This window comes from Manis pentadactyla, chromosome 2, assembly GCF_030020395.1.
Source record: "Manis pentadactyla isolate mManPen7 chromosome 2, mManPen7.hap1, whole genome shotgun sequence".
Classification (NCBI taxonomy): Eukaryota; Metazoa; Chordata; class Mammalia; order Pholidota; family Manidae; genus Manis; species Manis pentadactyla.
The window spans coordinates 46,209,344-46,231,295 of record NC_080020.1 but is presented as its reverse complement, the minus strand read 5'-3'; the positions used below and the strand labels follow the sequence as shown (position 1 = coordinate 46,231,295).

The 21,952-nt window shown below is 47.9% G+C and overlaps 1 protein-coding gene and 1 long non-coding RNA gene across 3 annotated transcripts in view; both read right to left on the bottom strand.

The window, feature by feature from the left end:
* Window positions 1-49: 49 nt before the first annotated feature.
* Window positions 50-6,773, bottom strand: LOC130680689 (uncharacterized). The gene is made up of 3 exons (XR_008993742.1): window positions 5,006-6,773; window positions 479-621; window positions 50-361 (listed from the first exon to the last, which is right to left on the bottom strand). It is a non-coding gene; the product is annotated as an uncharacterized LOC130680689 (long non-coding RNA).
* Window positions 6,774-7,240: 467 nt separating this feature from the next.
* ERGIC1 (endoplasmic reticulum-golgi intermediate compartment 1) overlaps window positions 7,241-21,952 on the bottom strand; it is a 102,445-nt gene continuing 87,733 nt past the window's right edge. For both annotated transcript variants that reach the window (XM_036884750.2, XM_036884748.2), the window contains 3 exons: window positions 21,079-21,179; window positions 18,335-18,457; window positions 7,241-7,543 (listed from right to left, as the gene is read on the bottom strand). In XM_036884750.2, coding sequence (XP_036740645.1) covers window positions 7,436-7,543; window positions 18,335-18,457; window positions 21,079-21,179 — 332 coding nt within the window. In that variant the 3' untranslated portion in view covers window positions 7,241-7,435. The remainder of the gene's footprint in view (window positions 7,544-18,334; window positions 18,458-21,078; window positions 21,180-21,952) is intronic.

Here is a 21,952-nt window from a genome sequence, read left to right as displayed (position 1 = left end):
CGCAGAGCCTTGTTGCCAGCAGCCACCCGAGAGCTAAGCAGCTCCGCTGCGGAGGGTGCAGCGGGGTCGAGCGGGAGGCGGCTCCTGGGATCACGCCGGAAACCACGAGGTGTTGGTGCCCCTGGGGAAAAGGGACATACTTGTGGAGAGCCTTCAGTAGAGGTTTATTGATGTTTTTAAAATAAGTACACCTATAGACTCTTTCCCATCTCAAACTCATTGTTACTCTCCTCAGCGGTCATCTAGGCAAATTGCAGGGGTGCTTTAAACATCGTGATGATCCAAAAGCATTCTGCTGACTTGCTTCTTCAATCACTGAGAAGCGTGTTCAAAATGCAGATTTTTGTGCTCCACCACAGTCCTACGAAACCAGACAGTGGGTAGGTTGGGGTCAGAGAATCTGAATGTAAAGCAAGCACTCCCTCCTCCTGCCTCTCACACCAAAGATTTCGAGGCTTCTTGAAAACCAACCACCTACCTGACTTTGCAAACCTTCCTTTCAGCTTTTTATCCCTGTTTGGCAGAGCTGAGGTTGTAGACTCAGACCTGAACCCAAGTGCTTCTGCATGTTGCTGGACATTGGGGAAACGTGTCCGTGTTTCTGAGCCTCAGTTTCCTCATCTGTGAAATGGGGATGATCTTAGTAGGTACCTCATAGAGCTGTTATGAGGACTAAAATGGACTAAAATCCATTTACAGTGTTAAGAATAGTGTCTGGTGCATGGTTCTCAATTACAGTCAACTGCTTTTCCTAATGAAAGCAGAGGCCTATGTGTGAGGCCTGTTCCAGGACATGCCTAAAGCTGGGACTCAAACATTTACCAGAGTCCTCACATTCTGACTTTTTCCATTAACTCCTGATGAAGGAAACTAAGCTTTTTGTTTGATGTAAACACGCTCAAGATGCCACGCCGATAGCAGCTCTAGCTGTGCTTTCTCCTTTTTATTAACTCCTAGAGTCTTTGGAAAAATCCGTCTAGCGCGGCTGGCACTCTGCAGTCCGAGCGCCCAGGTAGGTTTGTGGCCTCTATCCCGCCCGCTCATCCAGGTCCCGCCCACATAGGGCCCTCCTAGTCCCGCCCTCCACCCCCACCCCGGCCTCTCCCAAGCCGCCTTGCTGCGCCGGGTCTCGCCCCAGATCCACCTCTAACCCATAAAGAGAGACCGAGGCGCGGGCGCCACCCGACGGCTTGTCAACTTGAGACACCCTGCGTGACCGGGTCTCTAATCCCGGCTCCGCTGTGCTGGCGATTCCTAGTGATTGACTGTTTACTCATTGAACGAATTGATTCATTCATTCATGTATTGGCACCTACTTTGTGCCAGACGCCAGACAAGAGTTAGTGGTCCTGGGTTAATAGATGGGCACCCTGAAATTCAGAGAAGGGGATGTCTTGTCAGATTTGGGCAGGTCCCCTGCTCCATTCCCGTTTATTAGTGTTCCCTAGCATGGTGACGAAATTGCTAAACACCAGTACTTATTCATACTCATGATCAGCCAAGGCATCTGGCCTGATTGCTGGACCTGCTGGGTCTTATTTCATTCATTCCAGACCCCCTGCAATAAGGGTTAGAGACCTCTGGACTTCAGACTCAGGGAGGATGGCCACATCTGGGCTATTCCCACTAGCCAGGGCAGCAGAGTAGTGAAATTTGTTGGGGCAAAGCAAATGAAAGGCCACCCATTGTCTCTGTGCCCCAGGCTCCAAGACTAAGGAGGTGCAGTAGGTAGAGTCATAAGAAAGGAAGATCTTAAATCCCCTCACTATAAAAAAGAAATGGTAATTATGTGAGGCGATGGAGGTGTTAATTAATGCTACTATGGTATTTCACAATATGTAAGCATATCAACTCTTGTACACCTTAAGCTCACATAATGTTATATAGGTCAAGTATATCTCAATAAAGCTGGGACAGAAAAAGCAAGTCATTTCCCATAGGCAAGGCAGGAGCAGATGTTATAGCTGAATGTACATAGACGGCCAGAGAGTTCTTCTCAGAGCAGCCTTTAACAGTGTTCATCAGACCCAAGCCCCCCTGATAAGTGCATTCATTACTTACTGGCTTCTTCTCTGTTCATTCATCACTTCTCTATCACACTCATTCATTAAACTCATTCACCTACTCATCTTACTCACACATTCACCCATTTGCTTGCCGTTTATTTGGCATGTACATGGAGCCACAGGTAGAGGGCTAGATCAAAGACATCTGGGGGGGAGTGAGTCTTGTCCTGCTCCTAAAGAATTTAGAGCTGCACTGGTGAAGGGACCATATGAGGACAGGCCATTACAACCCAAAATAATCAAAGTGTATTCATGAGCAACCAGGGTGGGGAGGCATTTCTTTATACGCCCCCTCCTCCATACCCATGGCTCAGTACAATTAAGACGGGTGCAATGACATCACCAGATGAGATTATGAAAGCCTAAGGCTATCATTCTAATGAGGAATTAGTGGGATTGGCTACCATCTTGCCTCATGCCCACCCTTGGAAACATGTACTGAGACTGGTATAGAAAACTCAGGGTCTAGCACAGTGCCTGGCACAGAGGAAATGCTCAGGGAATATTTTTGTCTCTAAGGCAAAGGGTGATATGGTAGGCAAGTATGTGAGCCCTGGATTTTGACTGCCTGTGATTGGATCTCCACCACTTGCTTAGCTTTGGATAAGATATTTAGCCTCTTGATCACTCACTTTCCCCAACTGAGAAAAGGGGAAAATGATAGTACTTCACTCTTGGTTTGGTGTCTGGATTAAACGAACCCTTACACAATGCCTGGCACAAACAAGTGGTAGATGGCACTTATTAAATGGTAGAAATTGTTCACTAAATGAATAGTAATGGCTAGTCTTATTAGGCTGAGAATTTACAATCAGGCATTGTGTTAACAGCTTTACAAACATTACTTATTTAACCTGGTGAACAACCCCTTAAATTGTCCCTTTGTTAGATGAGGAAACAGGATCTGAATGAGATGGGAGCAGAGGGTGAACATGATCCACCTTACTCAATATGGTTATGTTGTCTTGCAGACAATAAAGATGATGAGATCCATAATTATTAACATAGAAAGGTGTAAACAACAAAATATTACCAGCATGATCCCATTTTATTCATGGAAAGATATCACTAAAATGTTAACAATGATTATCTCTGGTTAATGGGATTAAGGGTGACTTTAGTTTTCCCTTTTTTACTTTTTGCTCTTTTCTTATTTTCTTCCAATGGGACTATGAGCGTGTATTGATTTGTGTAATTAAAATCATGTTCTAAGGGTTTTAAATTTGTAAGACCCTCAATGTGTTCAGTTTAGCTCTCCTCTGCAGGCTGTTTAAAAGAAGAAAACAAAAAACAAAAGTACCTTCATTACTTTCAATTTTCCCTTTTTTTTTTGGAGTGTGTGTGTGTGTGTGTGTGTGTGTGTGTCAATTTTTCCTTTTGACACAAAGATGGTCTTGGGGACCAAGGCAAAACTATGCAATTCTTCATAATTGTGGAGCCAGGAGGAATGTGGGTTTGAATTTCACTTTTCCCACCTGCTAGCTGTGTGACTGAGACAAGTCACCGAGTCCCCATTCACTCCTTCCTAAGGCGGAGGTAACGCCCACTTCACAGGATTGCTGTGAGGATTAAAAAAGGCATGGCCTGAACAGTCATGCCTTGCCTGGCACATGGAGAATGCCCAACCACTGGTAGAAATTACTACAAGAGTTAAAATAAAAATCACTTATCTTGGTCAGAATAAAGTACATGAGCTCATCGCTGCATGACTGACAGAGAACAACTGCAGGTGAGGGAAACAGCCCAGGGTGAATGCTCCCCTCACACCATCTGCTCTCACATTCCTGGACTGATGCACCCATCTACTACAGCAGCCAAGGGACCAGTTTTTTCCTTTAAAAAGTTTTTTAATATTGAATGTTAATATCAATGTTACTATTGAGGTACATACAATAAAATATGCCAATCTCAGCATACAGCTTGAATGAACCAGATTTTAAAGAAGAAATCAGGGTTATCAATGGCCTGCCACGTTGAAAAAAATGTCTATTTTCATTTCTGGCAAGAATCGAAACCAAATTTGTGACATACAGTAATAAAAACTAACTACAGCTGCTACCTATGAGCTCCTTGCTACACCTCACTTCTTCCCAAACTTCACCCCTCGGAGATACCTGCCCACCCCAGGCAGCCAGCGTGGGCTGCAGCGCTCGAGTCTCATTCCACTGATGCAACTCCATCATGTCACTTCTTCTGCAGCTGCAACACTTCTTCAGAAGCCGTTTCTGCCTGACCCACCACAGCCCCCAATGTGTCACCTGCCACTGCATGAGTTTGCATGGTCATCCCCAACAAGGGAGCCCTCTTACACACAATTACCATCCTCTGCACTTGGTGGGATGGTTCAAAGAATTGGTTTGAGGGAGAAATCATGACAGCTATAGACCTTAAATTTTATATCAGCTTAGACCACATTCACCAATCTTTTGACCCCGAAGCAGGCTTTTTCACTGAGAAACCTCTATTGGAGCCCTTCTTCATTTTCCTTACAATAAATCATGCCCTTATATGAACCAAGCCAAAAGTTCCCAGTCTTGGTTTCTTTAACATGAAGAACTTAGACACTTTTGATGTGAATGTAGAATCCTCAAAGACTCCCCTTGCACCCCCAAATCTTTTCAATAGTCTTGTGTACATCTAATTTGGCAGCATTTTGAGGAAGGGGTGGCAAATCACCTTTATCAGGTCTCTCTGAAGTATTCAACTTAGTTTGATTAGATTCTTTCATTTCTCAATCACATTTCATTGGTTAGCTAAGTCACATCATCATAGCATACAGCACAGCTGGTGTAAACAGGTTTGAGAACACATATACTAGACTACCAGCAGGCATACTATTGACCACTAGCTTGAGTGTCACAGCTCAAGTATCAGACAGGAAGTTAAAGAGAGAATGGGAGAGGGTCAACGAAGAGTTTCTCGCACACTGGTTCGCTCACACATTTATCCCTGATTTGCTGATCCATGTCTGTGATGTTCTGATGAAGGCCTTGAAGGACTGGATGGCAGGATGGCAAACATCCACGTAAAGTCCCTTTCTCACAGCAGATGATCTCCCTTTGCTGAGCTGAAGGTTAAAAAAGGAATGCCAGGTCCTTGGAAACTAAGAATTTATGAAACACCCTTCATTTATGCAGTCCTTGGCTCAAAGCTTGGGAACCTGTTGGCGCTGTTCTTGTGGATATTATATTCCATCTGGGAATACCCCTGTGGAACAATGACCATTTTTGAAAATTTACTGTGTGCCACCTTCTGCATGCATGACATTATTTTGAACCAGTATATTTTATTAGCACATATTACAGATTTAATTTCTGCAACATGCCTGAGGTTGTTTTATTACTATCCCCATCGTCACCGAAGGAAACTGAAGTACTAAAAGATTAAGGACCTGGCCTGAGTCCACACAGCAAGACAGTGGTAGATCCAGGAACACACTGTAGGAATTCAATAAAGGAAGGGCTGAACCCAAGGGGTCTTGACTTTCTTCTGATCACCCTCAAAGATCTTTTATAAATTTCCCAGTGTCTCTGCATTCTGTGACTGAGACTCCAGGCTACCCAGCCACAATCAAGTAGAAACAAACACAAAGCAGTATTTCTGAAAATCAGATTTTTAATTTATTTGAACCCAATGAGTGGGGAAAGAACGAAAACTTTTTTTTCCCCTTGAGATTATTTATAAGAACAATGGGTCAGGGTGTCTCTTCCATAGGAAACTGACATCCCCTATGTCCTCAAGAGGTTTTTTTAAAAAAATGCATAAAAGTGGAATTTCAACTTATGTGCATGCCACACATTTCCCCGGCCCGACCAGGCCTACCTTCTACAGGCACACATATTCACACACCAAGGGACTCCTTTCTGTAACTGGGGAATGGAATGTAAAACAAACAAACAAAAATCAATCCAAGTGGCCATAGATACCAGAAATAACCAAATGCAGTTTACACTCACAACATCAGTCAACTCATATGCAAAAGGAGAAGCTTTTCTAATTGGAATTCAGAGCCAAAACTTACAGAGACTTGAGCTATCCATATAGATCATCTAAACACTCCTTCCACTGGACACTCCCCTTAATTACAAAAGTATGCAAACAATCTTGATATAAATGGAAAACAGGCAGGCAGCTCTCTCACTGGGACACAAGGGCATACCTAAAATTCTCTGAGTGGAATTTGTGCCTGGAACACTGCCCCTCCCTTTCGCGGCTAAAGGGGAAGGGTGAGGGGGAGCAGCAGAGTAGGGACCCACCTCGGGAGCAAGTGGGGAGACAGTGGAGTGCTCCCGGGACCAAGAACATGTTGATGTGGCCAGCTGATGGGGAAGCTCAGGGGTAAGGGGCTGCAACTGGGCTGCAGAGAGGTCCAGGGGCTGTGTACCCTCTGCAGCCTGGAAGGTGGACATCCAAAGACAGGAGAGGGGCTGGTCTGCTTTGCTTGCCTCACCTGAGGCCTTGGGACTGTCCAGGGGAGGCTGAGACATGATAGTTTTAGGGGTGCAGACAAGGATGCTTCCTGTCTGGACATAAGTGCACAAACCATGTCTGGTTCTCAAAGGATGACTCCCAGTCACAGCCAGCCCCTCCAACAAGAGATGCTGTTGCCACACAGCATGGGGGCTGAGGCACAATGGCAGGGGTTGAGAGGGACAGGTTAAGAGAGGAAGGGGGACCTGCCACCTGCCCAGGGACCAGTGGGCAGACCTGAGTCTCCACCACTGCTGCCCAACAACTGGGCATCGGCTGCTTGGGAGAAAAAGAAAGTGGGGTGGTGAGGGACTTGAGGCCTGGGTCCTGGGTTGGGCAGGCAGAGATGGAGCAGAATCAAGGGATCCATCTACAGTACCACGTCTCAGGAGCTTGCCTGGGAAGCACCATCCTCTGTTGAAGGTGCCAGGTGGGAGATGCGTTTAGGCATCACGGTCCAAAGCTGAGAGCCCAGGTCTGCAATTTGACTGCCCAGGGGAGAAACCAAGTGATTAGTGCATCCAAGTGGTGGGGGCTGCAAGATTGTCAAAGCCGGGCTGAGAGCTGGCCAGTGTGGATTCTGGGCTACTTTCCTAAGAGGGAAGGGACTGCAGCCCTCCCTGGAGGTGTCCCCAATATCCCTGAGCCCCCTTTGCCTGACTCTGGTCTTGGGACTTCCCAGGGAAAGGGGCACCACAACTTCCGGCAGTGTAATTCATCTATAATCAACCATGGGGAGAAGAGGTAGCTGTGAAACCGTGAGCCGCCTCCTACCTCCCCCCACCCCCATGTTGGGAAGCAGCCAGGTCCTGGGCCAGACAGAGGGCAGGAGGAGACAGGGTGCTGGAGGCAGGGCTGCCGGTCTCCCTGGGTCCTAGGCCACTGGGCCGGGTGGGTCATCAATGCATCTTGCCCAGCTGGATCTTCTTCCAGGCCTCAGAGGCTGTGAAGATACACGAGTCCAGAATGCCAGCAACAGTGAAGGTCCCACCGATGATGGCACAGATCTGAAAGAGGGCAGAGGGCAGAGGTCAGTGCTGGAGGGAGTGCCAGGCCAGAGGCCTCCCAAATCACATGCCAGGGGGCTCAGCAGACAGCTGTGCCCCATCATGCCCACCACATGGTAACCAACCGGATCTGGGATGTTCTCAGGGTTCCAAAAACCCTACCTGTTGGATGATAAGTTTAATAATAATAAAAGTAATCATCAGCTCCTGTTAAGTCCCATATTTACCCTCTGAATGAGGAAGGGGATTATTAGACCCACTTGGCAAGTGAGGAAACCGAGGCATACTTAGTTCACACAGCAAGTGGCAGAGCTATGACTTGAACTCAGGTATACCTTGACCTTGTAGCCTGCACTCTTAATGTCTACTCTAAATTTATCAGATATTTACAACCAATTTTGCAGATGAAAGAATAGAGGTTCAGAAAGGCAGTGCCGCTGGCCCAAGGCCACACAGCCAGAAAGTGGCAATCGGGGACCAGAACTAGGTCTGACAGGCCCAGGTACAGTTGCTGCTTGAGAATGAGATATGGAGTGGGTTGACTAGTACTGTCCTGGATGGACCAGAGCAAAAAACAAATCTTGTCTCACTCTCAGAAGCTTGTACTGTATCAATGGGATAGGTAGTCATCAAATAATCATCCTGATAAATGCAAAATTACAACCAAGGTGAGTGCTAGAGAGAGGTGCTACCAGAAAGCTTATACTAGGGCAAAGCTTCTTATAGCACTATTTACTTTTGGGACCAGATGATTCTTGGTCTTGTGACCTCAGGGTCCACAAGAAGCTTAGTAGGGAAGTCCCAGAGGCACCACTGGGTGGCCAGCCAGCCAGCCGATGACACTCGACCACTGCAAGACTCTGAGATGGAAGTGCCTTAATGCATCCTCTGGTGCCATGTGGAGGAGGCTAGGAGACACACCAGAGGTGAGGGAAATGGAAATCGAACTGGCACTTATTTTTAAAATGATATTTCCACGAGATGAGCTAAGCAGAGGCCTGTGAAGCCCAAGACAGACAGAGCAGGTCTGTACGGATAGGTTGTAAGTGGAGCAGCTGGCATTCCAGTAATAACAGCCCAAGAAACTAGAGCAGCCCCCCAGGGAGGGAAGAGGATGGGGGGCGCTGGGGGATTATCATGAAGTGTTTTCAGTGGGCAAGGCCTTTCCCTGCCAGCCTTAGAGAATGACGCAGGGGCACTTTTCAAGGAAGATGACGGCAGGGGAGCTGGTTTATTTCGGTAGAGTGGATCAGATGATGAGAGATTTTACACCGCAAAATGCTTTTAGAGCTTGGATCAGAGGATAGGAAAATATGACCTAAGTGCAATGGAGCAAATAATGAAAAAATAAAAAATAACTACACACACACACATCTATATTCATATGTACACTTTGGACTTGAGTGTGCCTATGATTCACATACACCTGGCACCCAGTCTGAAGTCTCCTTTCACTGGGCTGGCCTGGAGCAGCAGGAGACAACACATGCAGTGAGGTACACAAGAAAAAACACAGTGTGGGGAAACTGAGGCCCTGGGAGCCTGGAAGCTGCTAAGCAACTAACCTCATCGCAGACTTACTGTCAAGAGGACCCTGCAGGGAGCTCCCCGGTATATCTACTGCTGTTCTGCAGCTCAGCAGCATGTCACTATTGTCCCCTATCTGTTGAAGGTGCTGGTCACCAGTTAACAGAGGACGGAGAATTCTGGCACATTCTGGGTTGTGGGGGGCTTCCTCAAAAACAGAGAAATCTAGCAACCGCCTGATGTTCCCATGGCCTCCTGCTCTCATTATTATGCTTTTAGCCTGCTCAGGCCTCCCTGACACACTCGTATCTATAGGTGAAGAGAAGCGGGGGTCATGAGGAGGAGGTACTGCTGTGCCCTTGGGCTGTGGTGCCCCCTGGATTCTGACACGTGGGTAGCCACAGAAACAGAAACCCCTGGCACCAAGGATGTGGACAGTCATGGCTGTGCCTTGGCCTGAAGGGGCCACGGTTCCTCTGTCTGAAACACAGGAAAGTAAATGAAGGCATGGGGCTGCAGCAGGCGGCAGTCTGTCTGTCTTTGAACTCAGGCCTGACATTGGAGGCGGCAAGACAATGCACTTCACCACGTTTGTGATTCCTTGGCTGATGTGGGGGAAAAAATGACCAACTACAGATGTTAGAAGGCTGAAATGTATCTCTGGAACAGACTAAAGGAAGGGCTGGTGAAAGGGAGGTAGTGACTTGGCATCTCCCTGACCTGTGGGGATGGGCCAACGCGAGCACAAATGAGTAAAAACAAAGATAAAGCAAATCATACCCATGGCACTTAGCTCCCACAGGTTGTTGCTCTGTACACAGAAGAGCCAGGAGAACTGGGCCCCTGTGGGGTACTGAGGCCAGGAGGTGCGCAGGTCCTTGCTGTACATGGCAAAGAGGCCTAGAGTGGAGTGGGGGTTGAGGTAAGGACTCAGGAGTCCACTGGGGCCTTCCTTGCTGTGGCCACAGGAAGAACTTGGCCTTTGGGAGCTGAACTGTGGCTGCCATTTACTAATTCTAGCCATGGGAGGGCCTTTCTGGGCCTCGGTTTCTTCACCCACACAATGGGAAAACCACCCCTACCTTGCCAGTTGTGGGGAAATGTCTGGAGCACCTAACTCGGAGGAGGTGCTCAGTAAAGAACACCTAATCTCATCCTGCAATTGACTGGAAGGCTCCAACCTTGTTACTAAGATCTGAGATTTTCTAAACCTCTTTGAGACCCACTCTAAGAACAATGGGTAAAATACCACTTCTTTCCCAGAGCAGGCCTTTGGGTCTCAATTTCCACTTTCCACCTGGCTTTTAAAGCAGGGGACAAGTGAATTCATGGAAAGACAGAACACCAAGGGTGCCTCAGGCAACACAGGTTTGTATTACCCAGGTCCCAAGCACTCCGAGAGTCCATTGTACAGATGTGGCAGCTAAGGCCCCAACAGGGTGTTCCTCAGGTAAGTGTCAAGAGTGTTTGTGACAAAAAACACTCCTTGAGGGCGAAGCACTGAGGCCAGAGGTTGGCTCATTGTTTGCAAGTCTGGAAGCTCCTCCCACCTCCCCAGAGCTCGACCTCAGCCCCACTGTGGAAACTCTCATTTCCTGGATGCCCGAGGAGAGAAGACAGAAGTACTGGTTACACAGCAGGCACCTGATACATGTTATTAAGTAAGGGAGAGAGAGTGCGAGAGAGAAAGATCGAATGAGGAGTAGGTAAGGAGCCTGAGTACAGGAGAAAACAAAGGAATGAATGAATTAGTGAGTGGACAGATGGATGCCCAGGGCAGGAGCAAAGGGGACTCACTCACAGGGGTGTCAGCTGCAGAGGTGGGGACTCAGGCTGGTTGCTCCCCCCACTCCCTTGCATCACTCTTGCTCCTTATGCCTCAGTTTCCTAATTTTTAAAAACTGGAAGGCTAATCCTCACCCCTCAGGACTGCTGTGGGAATGAATGAGTATCTATGTCACAATATGCCCTTGAAGTTTCCCTTGGACCCTCACTGCTGCTATGCTCGTGTACCCCTTGGCCAGGCCCTGAGGTGGGGGACAACCTGCGGTGGGGCGGGTGGGATGGGTAAAGAAGCAGAGCCACTGACCCAGGAAGGGCCACCACAGCCAGCACATGCAACCCTTCTCCAGCCAGCAGCCCCAGCTCCAGAAACAAAAACAAGGACAATTCGATATCCAGGCCCCAGTGAGTCTGAGAGGAGCATATTACTTTGCTTTCATCAGAAGTCATCAATAATGCCCCTTTGTTCTTTAGCAGAAACTTCCTCCCTGTGGTTCTACCAGCTTTCCCACCTCCTACTATGGCTAGAATGAAGTCAGCTCGTGCCCTGAAAGGAAGGGGTCTGTGTATGTGTTTTCCTTACATTTTAATTACGGTCTTAATTCCTTATAATATGGAAAAGACGTGTTTCAACCACACTGGCTAGAGGGCTGAATCTCTCTTGTTGTTTCACCAGCACTAATGCTCCCCAATCCACTGCCCCACCCCCTGCCCTGCACCCCCATTTACTTCTCTGTAGCATGCAGTGAAGATGCATGACACACACATACTACCGGGCAGGCAGCAGAAGTCAGCGGCAGACTCTGGGCTGTGGAGTAAACAAAATTCCTAGGGTCAGATCCCAGCTCTGCAACCCTGGCTGGGAAAGCCAGTTTACCTCTCTGAGCCTCACTTTCTCCTGTCTGTAAAATGGGGCCCACTAGGAGGAGCAACGTGACCTCTGTCTAAGTGCCCTTTGTAAGTAAGTGCCTGGGAACTGTTCATTCACTTTCCTCATGTAGTCAGCACTGCTTGAAAAGCTTGTGGAAAAGGCACAGTATGAGGAAATAAATAATGAATTGGTGTCTCGGAGGCGGCAGACAGGCTGGAGCCATGGATGAGAACAACGATGCTGTGGCTAGGCAGAGTGGGGGCTGTTATAGAAAGGAAGCTGATGACTGAGCCCTGGAGAGAGTGGGGGGGGCAGTGGGGAGGAGAGGGTGTGGTGGTCCCCATCCAGTGGGGTCTTGCCTGCCAGACCCCGACTCACACACTCTAGTGCATGGGCCTATTGGGAAAGCAGAGTCCTCTCCCACCATTTTTACAATGGCTGCAGCTACAAAGTACCCACTTTCCCCTTTAAAAAAATCCACCTTGGTTAAGTACCTACTATGTGTCAAGCCTGAGATAGCACTTTCTTCTGCCTTCTCATTCAATCCTTGCAAGTACTAGGGGAAATATGGTGACTACCATTTCACAGGTGGGAAAACAAAGGCTCAGAGAAGGACTGACTCGTGCAAGGTCACACAGCTACCAAGCAGGTAAAGGTGCTGGGAATCCAGGTATGGGAGGCTGCAAAGAATCTGCTTTTTTCTATTAGGCCAACCTGCTTCACCTCCACCTGAGAGCTCCTCTCAATCTTTGTCTTCACGCAGGGTAGCTTCTTTATATTTTGTTTTTTCAATTCTGTTAATTTTTACATATCAAATGTCCTGAAGGAAGGGGCCCCCATCAGTAAAGTTTATGAAATAAGAAGCTATGTGGCTGTAAAAATAAGTGCAGGAGCTTCCATGCCAACTGAGATATCTTGTGTTCAGATCCATGTGGAGAAATCTGTCCCTGGTACACAACCTTCTAGAAGATCTAGCTCTGTTCAAGTGTTTGGAAGGATCCATACAAAAGCTTTTTACACATTCGCAGACCTGAATAATTGAGTTTCTAATATGGGTTTTTTCCTGCTCCTAAGATAATAGAAGTTGTCTTGGTGGGGGGTCAGGGTGGACCAAGGTGTACCTCCCTCCATTTGTTTGCTCATTATTTGACACTATTTATCACCCACCTGTGCTGTCCCAGTCTGGAGACCAGAAATGACTAAGACCTAGCCCTGTTTTCCTAGAACTCAGCATCTGGGTAAGAGGACACATTCAGGCAAGTCAGAGCAGGCAAGAACTGGGTCCAGCAACAAAGACAGTCGCTTCCCAACTACACAGCCTTAACGGGTAAAGCCTTCCCCAGTTTTCAGTCTGTCTTCTCTGTTCTTTTTACCACCTCTCCCATTCCCGCCTGCTGCCTTTTGTCTATGTCCTTGCAGGTACCCTAACACGAGTGAAAAGTAGTCAGATTGAAGCAAAACTGAAGGAACAAAACAGCAGCAGACTCACAGACTCCAAGAAGGGCCTAGAGGTTACCAAGGGGGAGGGGTGGGGGAGGGAGGGAAAAGGCGACTGAGGGACATTATGATTAGCACACATAATGTAGTGGGGTCACGAGGAAGACAGTGTAACAGAGAAGACAAGTAGTGACTCTGTGGCATCTTACTCCACTGATGGACAGTGGCTGCAATGGAGTATGGGGGGGACTCGATAATATGGGTGAATGTAGTAACCACATTGTCTTGTGAAACTTTCATAAGAATGTATATCAATGATACTTTAATTAAAAAAAAAGAAAAGAAAAGTAGTCAGATATGGGAAGGAAAATTTGCAATTCACCAGCCAGCAGTCTTGGATGGATAGGTTCCTTTTTTTTTAATGGTTTGTACAGAGTGACTGTGACTATCACACATGCTCACAGATCACCTTGTTTAATGCTGTATAAAAACTCCTTCCTGATTCCCAGGGTGGAAAGTACTGTAACAAAAGATCTCAGTGTCCTCCCAAGGGTTGGTTCCAGGGCTTCTGTGGGCTTTGCTGCTGAGAGCCTTTGTTTTGGGAGATGGAGGCTTCTAAGCTGGGGGGTGGGGGGATGTGGCAGAGGCAGGCAATGGGGTCAAGTCCCAGTCTTGCCATTTACTGGCTGTGTGAAATCATGGGTGGGTTTCTTTACCCTTCTGGGCCTCAGTTAATCCATACATAAAACAGAAATGATGTTATCTCTACCTTGGAGGGTTCCCAGAAGGGATAAAGGAGATAAGTATAAAATTGCTTGGTACATAGTAGATGCTTAATAAGCACAGCTAAACAATCACTTCTTCAAGCAGCCACCTTTGTATATTTCTGAGCACCTATGTCCAGGCCAGGCCCAGTGCAGGATGCTGGGTACACAGAAGTGAATTAGACTTGAAGCTCATCATAATCATGCCTGGCAACTATGAAGTGTGATCTGAAGTCTGGGCAATTATTTCACTAGCAAGGAGCACCCCAAGGGCAGGGATTATGTCTGATTCAGCCATCTCTGCTGAGCTTTCTTCTTCCCATGCAATGGGAGGCATGTAAATACCAACGGGTACTTAGTGGTGGGCCAAAACTGCCATGGCCCAGTTTGGTGCTTTGAGACTTTTGGCTGTTACCTCAAATAGAATAAAACACACAAGGAAAGTGATGTGACACCTCTGAAGCCACTCAATCTGTCACAACAGCCTACTTGAAGGCAATCTCAAAAAAGGGGCTCCAGCAAGTGGCAGGGGACAAATGTGTGTGTGGGAGAGGACACTTTCAAGGGGAGCACTTGCCTGTTGTTAAAGACCACCTGTTTATTCCCTTAGTGATGGAATTTTCTGGAATAGCATAAAGCACAGGACTGAGCTAGGTGCCCTGGGTGCCCAGTGAGAGGAGCCCCAAGCAGGCTGGTGATTTTGGGAGGAGGAACCCTCCTCTGTTCAGGTTCAGGACGAACAGGTCCCTTGCACACAGGGAGACCATGGATGGGCAACCCTGAATAAGTCAGGTAGTTGGTACTTAAAAATGAATGACAGAGGTCCCACCTGCCTCTCCCTCCACCCCACTGCCAGTGGCACCCTCCTCCTTCCAGCCTACCCACAGCTGCCTCTGCAGCCCCTCAGCAATCACATGACGACATCTGCCCTAAGCCCCCTCTTCAGCAACCACTCTGAGGAGCTATTTGCAGAGGCTCCCATTTGGGGTTTGGGGGCTTTGCACACAAGTGTTTGATTTTTTAAAAAGAGAAAAAGAGTAGTCACAGCAGGTGTCACTACTTCCGTCCTTGCCCCACTCCCCCCTGCGAGGGCTCCCGGAGGTCTTTGTGCTGTGTCTGCGTGCGAGCGTCATCCCCACATCTGCCACCCTGTGACAAGGGCCTTTGAAGCTCCACAATGACGCCATCTGCCAGGGACAGCCACTGGCCCACTTGGGGCTGATCCCATGGCTGCTATAGCAACCAAGACAGTGGCCTGGGGCCTTCAGAAAAACCACCCAGCTACTGATGTCAGGGAATTCCCTGCAGCATGGCCCATGCTCGGGTGGAGGTGGATGGGGCAGAGATAGAGGAAAGGCTGGTGGCAAAAGGAGGAGGAGAAGGAAATGGAGTCACGGAGACGTTTGGCTTCTGACTGATGAAGGACAGGCTCTTTCCCTGTGACTTCCTGGAACCTCCAGCTCCCAGAAGTCCATTCCCATCAAAAGAGGCTGCATGGCCTCATCAGACATGCTATGTGGGGCAGCTCTGCATGTACCATCTGTACAATAGTACCAATGTACTACTCCCTTTGCTAAGACCTCTCCTTCATGCACCCATGTGCAAAACGTCTCTGCACCCTTCAAGACACATCTCAGGGTTCCCTCCCCCAAGCAGAAGGAAACTTTGCCATTGCTGCTGTGCCTGGCCCGCTGCTCCCTGGGGACCCACCGGAGGGGGCTGCAGTTCTCTGGACACTTACCCATCTCCCCCAGCAGCTGGGAGCAGCTTGCAGACAAGGCTCATACCTAATTCGACTATCCCAGCTGCCCATCAGAGGGCCCAGCATGTGACATTCTAGCAAACGTTTAGTGAATAAGCCACGTCACTTCATTTCTCAGCCACTTGCCTTCACCTCTGAGAGCCTCAACTATTTTTCAAGTGGGAGCAAACAGGAAGGGGGACATGAAGAAACTTCTCAACCCTACAGGGAAGTGTGGGCATAGGGGTTTCTCTGCCACTGTCAATGCTACAGCCCCCAGGGCCTCTGGAGGAGAAGACGTTACCTGCAGAGGTACCTACTTGTGTCATAGTTTTTGTCTTATTCTAGGTATGCTGCAGAAGTACTGGGATAAGAATTGGCACCAAGACCCACTTGGGGTGCTACTCTGTGAGGCCTTGGAGAAAATCACTTGCTCACAAATTCCCTGACTTTTGGGTCAAAGGGTTTATACATCTCTTTCCAAAGGGGCTGACCCAATTTTCCTGTGCACCAGATAGTACATGCAGGTCCCCCCTGCCTCACATCCTCCCAGTTTTAATGGTGGCTGGTCTTTAATTTCTGCCACTCCAATAGGATTGAACTGACTCTTGTTTTGAATCTTACTCCTCCAACTTCTAGTGGATTCGGGCATCTTTGGACTGCCAGCATGGTCTCTTCTGTGGATGGTCAAGTCCTTACCTATTTTTCTTTTTGGTCACTTAGCTTTTCTTACTGCCTCACACGAATTCTTTAGATATGAATTCTGAAGATTACTCCTTTCTTATATGTGTGGCAAGCAGCTTTTCCTAGTTTGTGTCGGGTGTCTTAGCTTTATGTTAAGGGTCCTTTGTGGATCAGAAGTCTCAAGTTTTTATGGAGTCAGGGAACAGCAAAAGGCTCTTCTGAAGTTCATATAAGCACTGGACTGTTGATACCTTTGTATCTACTTGGCTTTCTGTAACTACAGAGAGTTTCTCTTTCATGATCTGCTTTGAGTCCCACAAGGTGCTGGGAGGGAGGAAAAGCAAGGATTATTATTCTTATTTCATAGATTACAAGAGGGAGACCTTGCAGACACCTGACCTTTCTGCTTCCTAGCACCCCTCCTCCCTCTTCTAGGAACTGGCCCTGGGGGTTTTTTCCCTTGGGGAACACTGCCCCCTCATAATCTTTGTCCTTGTGGTCTGGGTGGGGCTGGCCAACTGGACCACTCCATTCGTTCTCCAGGCCGCAACCATGGCATGGAATCTGAGTCAGGCCTACGCCAGTGCTGCGTGTTCTATGCAGGAACTGGGACAAAATTATGAAGAAAGAGGCACTTTGTACTAGTAAATTCTATTTGAAAATGAGCCAGCACAGAAAGACAAGTACCAAATTATTTCACTCATCTGTGGAGTATAAGAACAAAGCAAAACTGAAGGAACAAAACAGCAGCAGACTCACAGAACTCAAGAATGGACTAACAGTTACCAAAGGGAAAGGGACTGGAGAGGATGGGTGGGAAGGGAGGGATAAGGGGGACAAAGGGGCATTACGATTAGCACACATAATGTAGTGGAGGGGACACGGGGAAGGCAGTATATACAGAGAGGACAAGTAGTGATTCTATAGCATCTTACTATGCTGATGGACAGTGACTGTAATGGGGTATGTGGGGGGGAATTGATAATGGGGGGAATCTAGTAACCACAGTGTTGTTCATGTAAGTGTATATTAATGATACCAAAAAGAAAATTAAAAAAAAGAAAAATGAGCCATCACAGGGGAAAGCAAGATGAAGAAAGACCTACTCTGGACAACGTCTGTGCCATGCCTGAGGCCTACTAGCCCTCTAGTCAACTTGATGTGAGGTCTGTCTCTTGCTCAGTAGAGTCCTGACTAATACAAATCTAGTCAAAGCGGGAAATGAAAGCCCCAAAACTATACCTCTGATCTTGAATCATTATTAAAAGCAGGAAGAGGTTAAAAAAGAAAGAAGTATGAGGAAATATAGAAACATAAGGGCATTTAGGCCTCAGTTTCCAAATCTGTGGGGTAGGGCTAATTACCCCATCTCTTCTACCTCCGCCGACTCTGGCTTACCAAATATCTCCAGGCCTCTTGGCTGAAGCAGAACACTATGCCCCTGCTGTTCTGATCCTAAGGACATTTTGAATCAGAGGCCAGGAAACAGTACACATGACAGAAATGATCAGCATCAAAGAAAACTGACATCATCTTGAAGTTGCTCCACAGAAAACTGGACTTGATGGAGACAATGGCAAAAATAAAGAAAAAACCTGACAATCTCAACAGCTATAATTGGAAAAGAGACATGGAAAAAAAATGAGTTAAATTTCTTCACTGTAAAATTTACACAGAAAAAGATAAAGCCTGCTAAGAATAATTTCCATAAAAAAATTGTAGAAAATCATGAACATCTATTGAGTCATATAAAGATATGCTTAAGGAATTAAAGTGATTCAGTGGCATTCCCCCTCTGGAAAATATTTTCTTGATGAAACACCATCAATATCGATGTGATTCTGATGACATTTCTAAAAATCCTAGGGATCAAAGCCCTCTGTGCACAGCCTGAGCCCCTAGCCCTGCAGGCTGGATCCTATTTCTTTGAGAACCCATAGGGGTGCCAAGAGAAGGAGCCCACAGCAGGTGCCTCGCCCACTCACCGTGGTGATGAACCTGTACAGAGGCTGCCGTCTCTCTGTGTACTTGACCGTGATGGGGCTAAGGTCATAGCGGAACCAGATGGCGGGGATGATGCGGCCCGTGTGGCTGTAGGCAACATACTCCTGGGAAGAGGAGGGGGGCGTGTGAGAATCATACACACAAACTGTGTCTCATGGTGGGTGGGGGTGCATTTCAGAGGGTCCCTGACAAACCACAAGAATGGGCTTTCCTCCCTCTCTCTCCCTGCCAGAGCCAGGCTCCACGGGTCCCTCCTGCCCCACCCTTTCCCCTGGAGCCTCTGCCATCAGCATGTGTCTAGACAACATTACTGGGGGCATTTCTGACCCTTGTGGCTACTTGAAAGTTGACTCTATGACCTGGAAGCACCCCAGCCTAAAATATGAATCTGAGCACGAGATATGAAAGGACAAGTGTGACTGGGGATCAGTCTGAATTAAAAACCTTTCTTTCAACTTCTGGACCATGGAAAATTCATTCATTTATTCAATGTTAGTTTACTGAGCAACTCCCCTGTGTGCTGGCCCTGTGCTGGCTGCTGGGGACCCTGAGGGGAGTGAGCCCCACCCCTTTCCCGAGGGGGCCACAGTCTGGAAGAGGCAGATGGAAAATATCTGCAATACTGCAACAATGTACGTGCGTGACGGAGGGACATGGGCACTGAGAGGGTCATGAATGGACAACCAGTTCTCCCAGAGGTATCTGAAGGCCTCATGAGGAAGGAACATTCTATGCTACCCATGACATTCTGTGGGGTGTGCGTGTGTGTGTCTGTGTGTGTGTGTGTGTGTGTGAGAGAGAGAGAGAGAGAGAGAGAGAGAGAGAGAGAGAAGTATAAAGGCCGTGTGGGAGTGGGTGTCTTCAAAGGAATACCCACACCCACAGAACTGGAAAGTGAGAGGCCTCAGCCCTACCACAAGGCTTCCTGAGGAGGCATTGGCTGGAACTAAAAGGATGCTAAGGGGCTGAATTAATGGGTATCCTCTCCAGTCTGGCCACTTCAGGATGCTGAAAACCTCTGGGCTACTCTGATCCACGTACAATAACTGGAGACCAAACTGAACCCCAGGGGCACCCCAAGCCCAAATCCTGGGGCCTAAGCTCGGAGGCTTCTCCAGGGATAACCCCAAGACCCGCCCTCCTTGATGGATGGCCACCAGCCCCGAGGGGCGCAGCTCTGCTTGCTCACAGGGCAGGCTGGGGCCAAGGCCACAGGGAGAGCTGAGCAAGCTCTTCTGGCTGCTGGACCCTTGCCAAAGCCTCAGAGGAAGGAACCTTGGGCAAAACACGATCAGTTTTCTCCAGGGATAGCTGATAGGGCAGGGTGACTGTCTGGTTCACAGCCCAGAACTGAGGGACCGAGGAAAATAATGAGAAATAGCAGCAGTAGGGACAATTTACCCAAAGCCTTCCTTGTAGCCTACGTGATTTTAAAAACATTTGCCTTAGTTGATAGCAATCTTATGAGGTGGGCACCATTCCTTTATACAAATGAATAAACTGAGGCACAGAGCAGTTATGTGACTTGTCCCAGTCACACAGCGAGTGCCCACGCTGCGTTTGAACCAGCAGTGTGCTCCACAGCCCACACTTTTTCTGCTCAGACTCCATCCATGCTCTCTCATCTATTAGATGCTGTCAGCACTTGACAGTTACAATAAGACAGCTTCCAAGAAACAGTGAATAAAAGAACAGACTCCCTTTGGAGGGTTACACCAGATCAGCAGCGGTGGGACAAAGCAGACAGATCTCAAGTTACCCAAGAAAGAGTAACACCCAGCCCAGCAGACTCAATAGCCCCTTTTTCAGACTGAATAGGTGATGTGATGAAGAGGCCAGGCTCTGGAGCCCAAGGAGAAGCCAGTTCCAATCCCCACCTGGCCACTTTGTAGCTCTATGACTACCTCTCAGTGCCTCGGTGGCCAAATCTGTCAAATGGGGACAAAAACAGTCCCAGTATCAGAGCTGTCATGATGATTGAAAAAAAAATGATGGAGGTAGAGAGCTTAGCACAATGTCCAGCCCATAGTAAGTGCTTAATAAATAACAGCTTTACTATTATTATTATTATTATTATTACCAATTGAACTAAACAATATATCACCTATAAGGGATTTGGGCAGCCCTGGAACAGAAGAAAAAGGAGCATCCTGGTGGTAAAGGGGGTGCCTCCACCAATACTCATCAAGCATTCACACCCCATTGGCAGGGTCATCTCCTGAAGCCCATGGCTGACTCTGACCGTGCTCTGCTTCTCACCGACACCTGCCTGCATTTCCATGACTCTGAGTATCGAGTCCTAGGACAATCCTGCTAACCAACAGCCACCCAGTGTGATTCAAGAGCCTCATGGTATTGGATAAAGTGCTACTGGCCTGAGGCGGAGCATCTGTGTGTGCTGACATATCAGTGCCTGGTGTCTAACGGACTGGGCCAGATGCCAGGCTGTGGAGACACCTGCAACCCCTGAGACCTCTCAGCGAGGCCACCTGCCTGCTCCTTGTCAAACAGATCATGACCTATCACAACCTATCTTCTGGTTTTCCCAGGAGATTCCTTTCAGCCTCCTATCATTTTCCAGGGACAGAGCCTGGCCAGAGCAGGCTCCCAGGAAAGGGCCCTTGAAGGGGAGAAAGCAGAATTCATGCCCAGACACTTGTGTCCCCGCTCTTGGCCAGCAGGGGGCGCGATTGCACGCAGCTGGACGCAGCCGCCGCCCGCATACCTTGTTGGCCACCGTGTACTGGTAAGAGTACCGCTGCTTGCCACTCTTGTCTTCGTAAACAGTGGGCACGATCTTCAAGATGTAGTCATGGGAGGCGAGAGCTATGGAAAGGACACAGAAGGATGGAGCAGGGATGAGCACTTCCTGGCTGGCAGCTCTTTCTGTATCATTTCAGCCCTAAAGCTTGAAGGGGGAGGGGCTCAGTTTTCACATTTTCACCACCAAACAACCCCTCTTCATTTTCTCCCTTTGGACACCAGGAACTGAGAGACTCTATCTGTCAGGATCTTTACTCCTGCACTGTATATAATTTTAAAATTCTGGGAACAACCCAAATGTCCACCAATAGGGCAACTGTTGAAGGGTAGGTACTGGGAAAGGCCACTCCTCAAACCATATTGTTTAACTAAAAAGAACTAAGTTACAGAACAGGGTTAATAACAATGTTTCTGTGTACTGGGGGCAGGGAAGACATTCTCTCTCTATGCATGAACATACAGAATATTTTTCTGGAAAGCTACCAAGAAACTATTAGCAGTGTTAGCCTCTGGGGAAAAAGGTGGGATTTGATAAAGATCATACTTTATTGTGCATCCTCTGGCCCTGTTTGAATATTGTTACCTTTGAAACAAACTGAATTTGTTTTGTAAGGAAAGAGCCTACCAACCAGAAAAACTGCATCTATGAAGAATCCATTAACTTTCAGTTAATAGGAGATCAGTTCTCCTTCACCAGGCCCCATCATGAGACCACTGCAACTCTTACCCCACCCCCACTGCATGGGGAGGCTGTGGAGAACAGGGACCCAGTCTTACTCATCTTTGCTTCTCCAGAACCCTGCACATGGCCTGGCACGGAGTGGACAGTGTCAAAT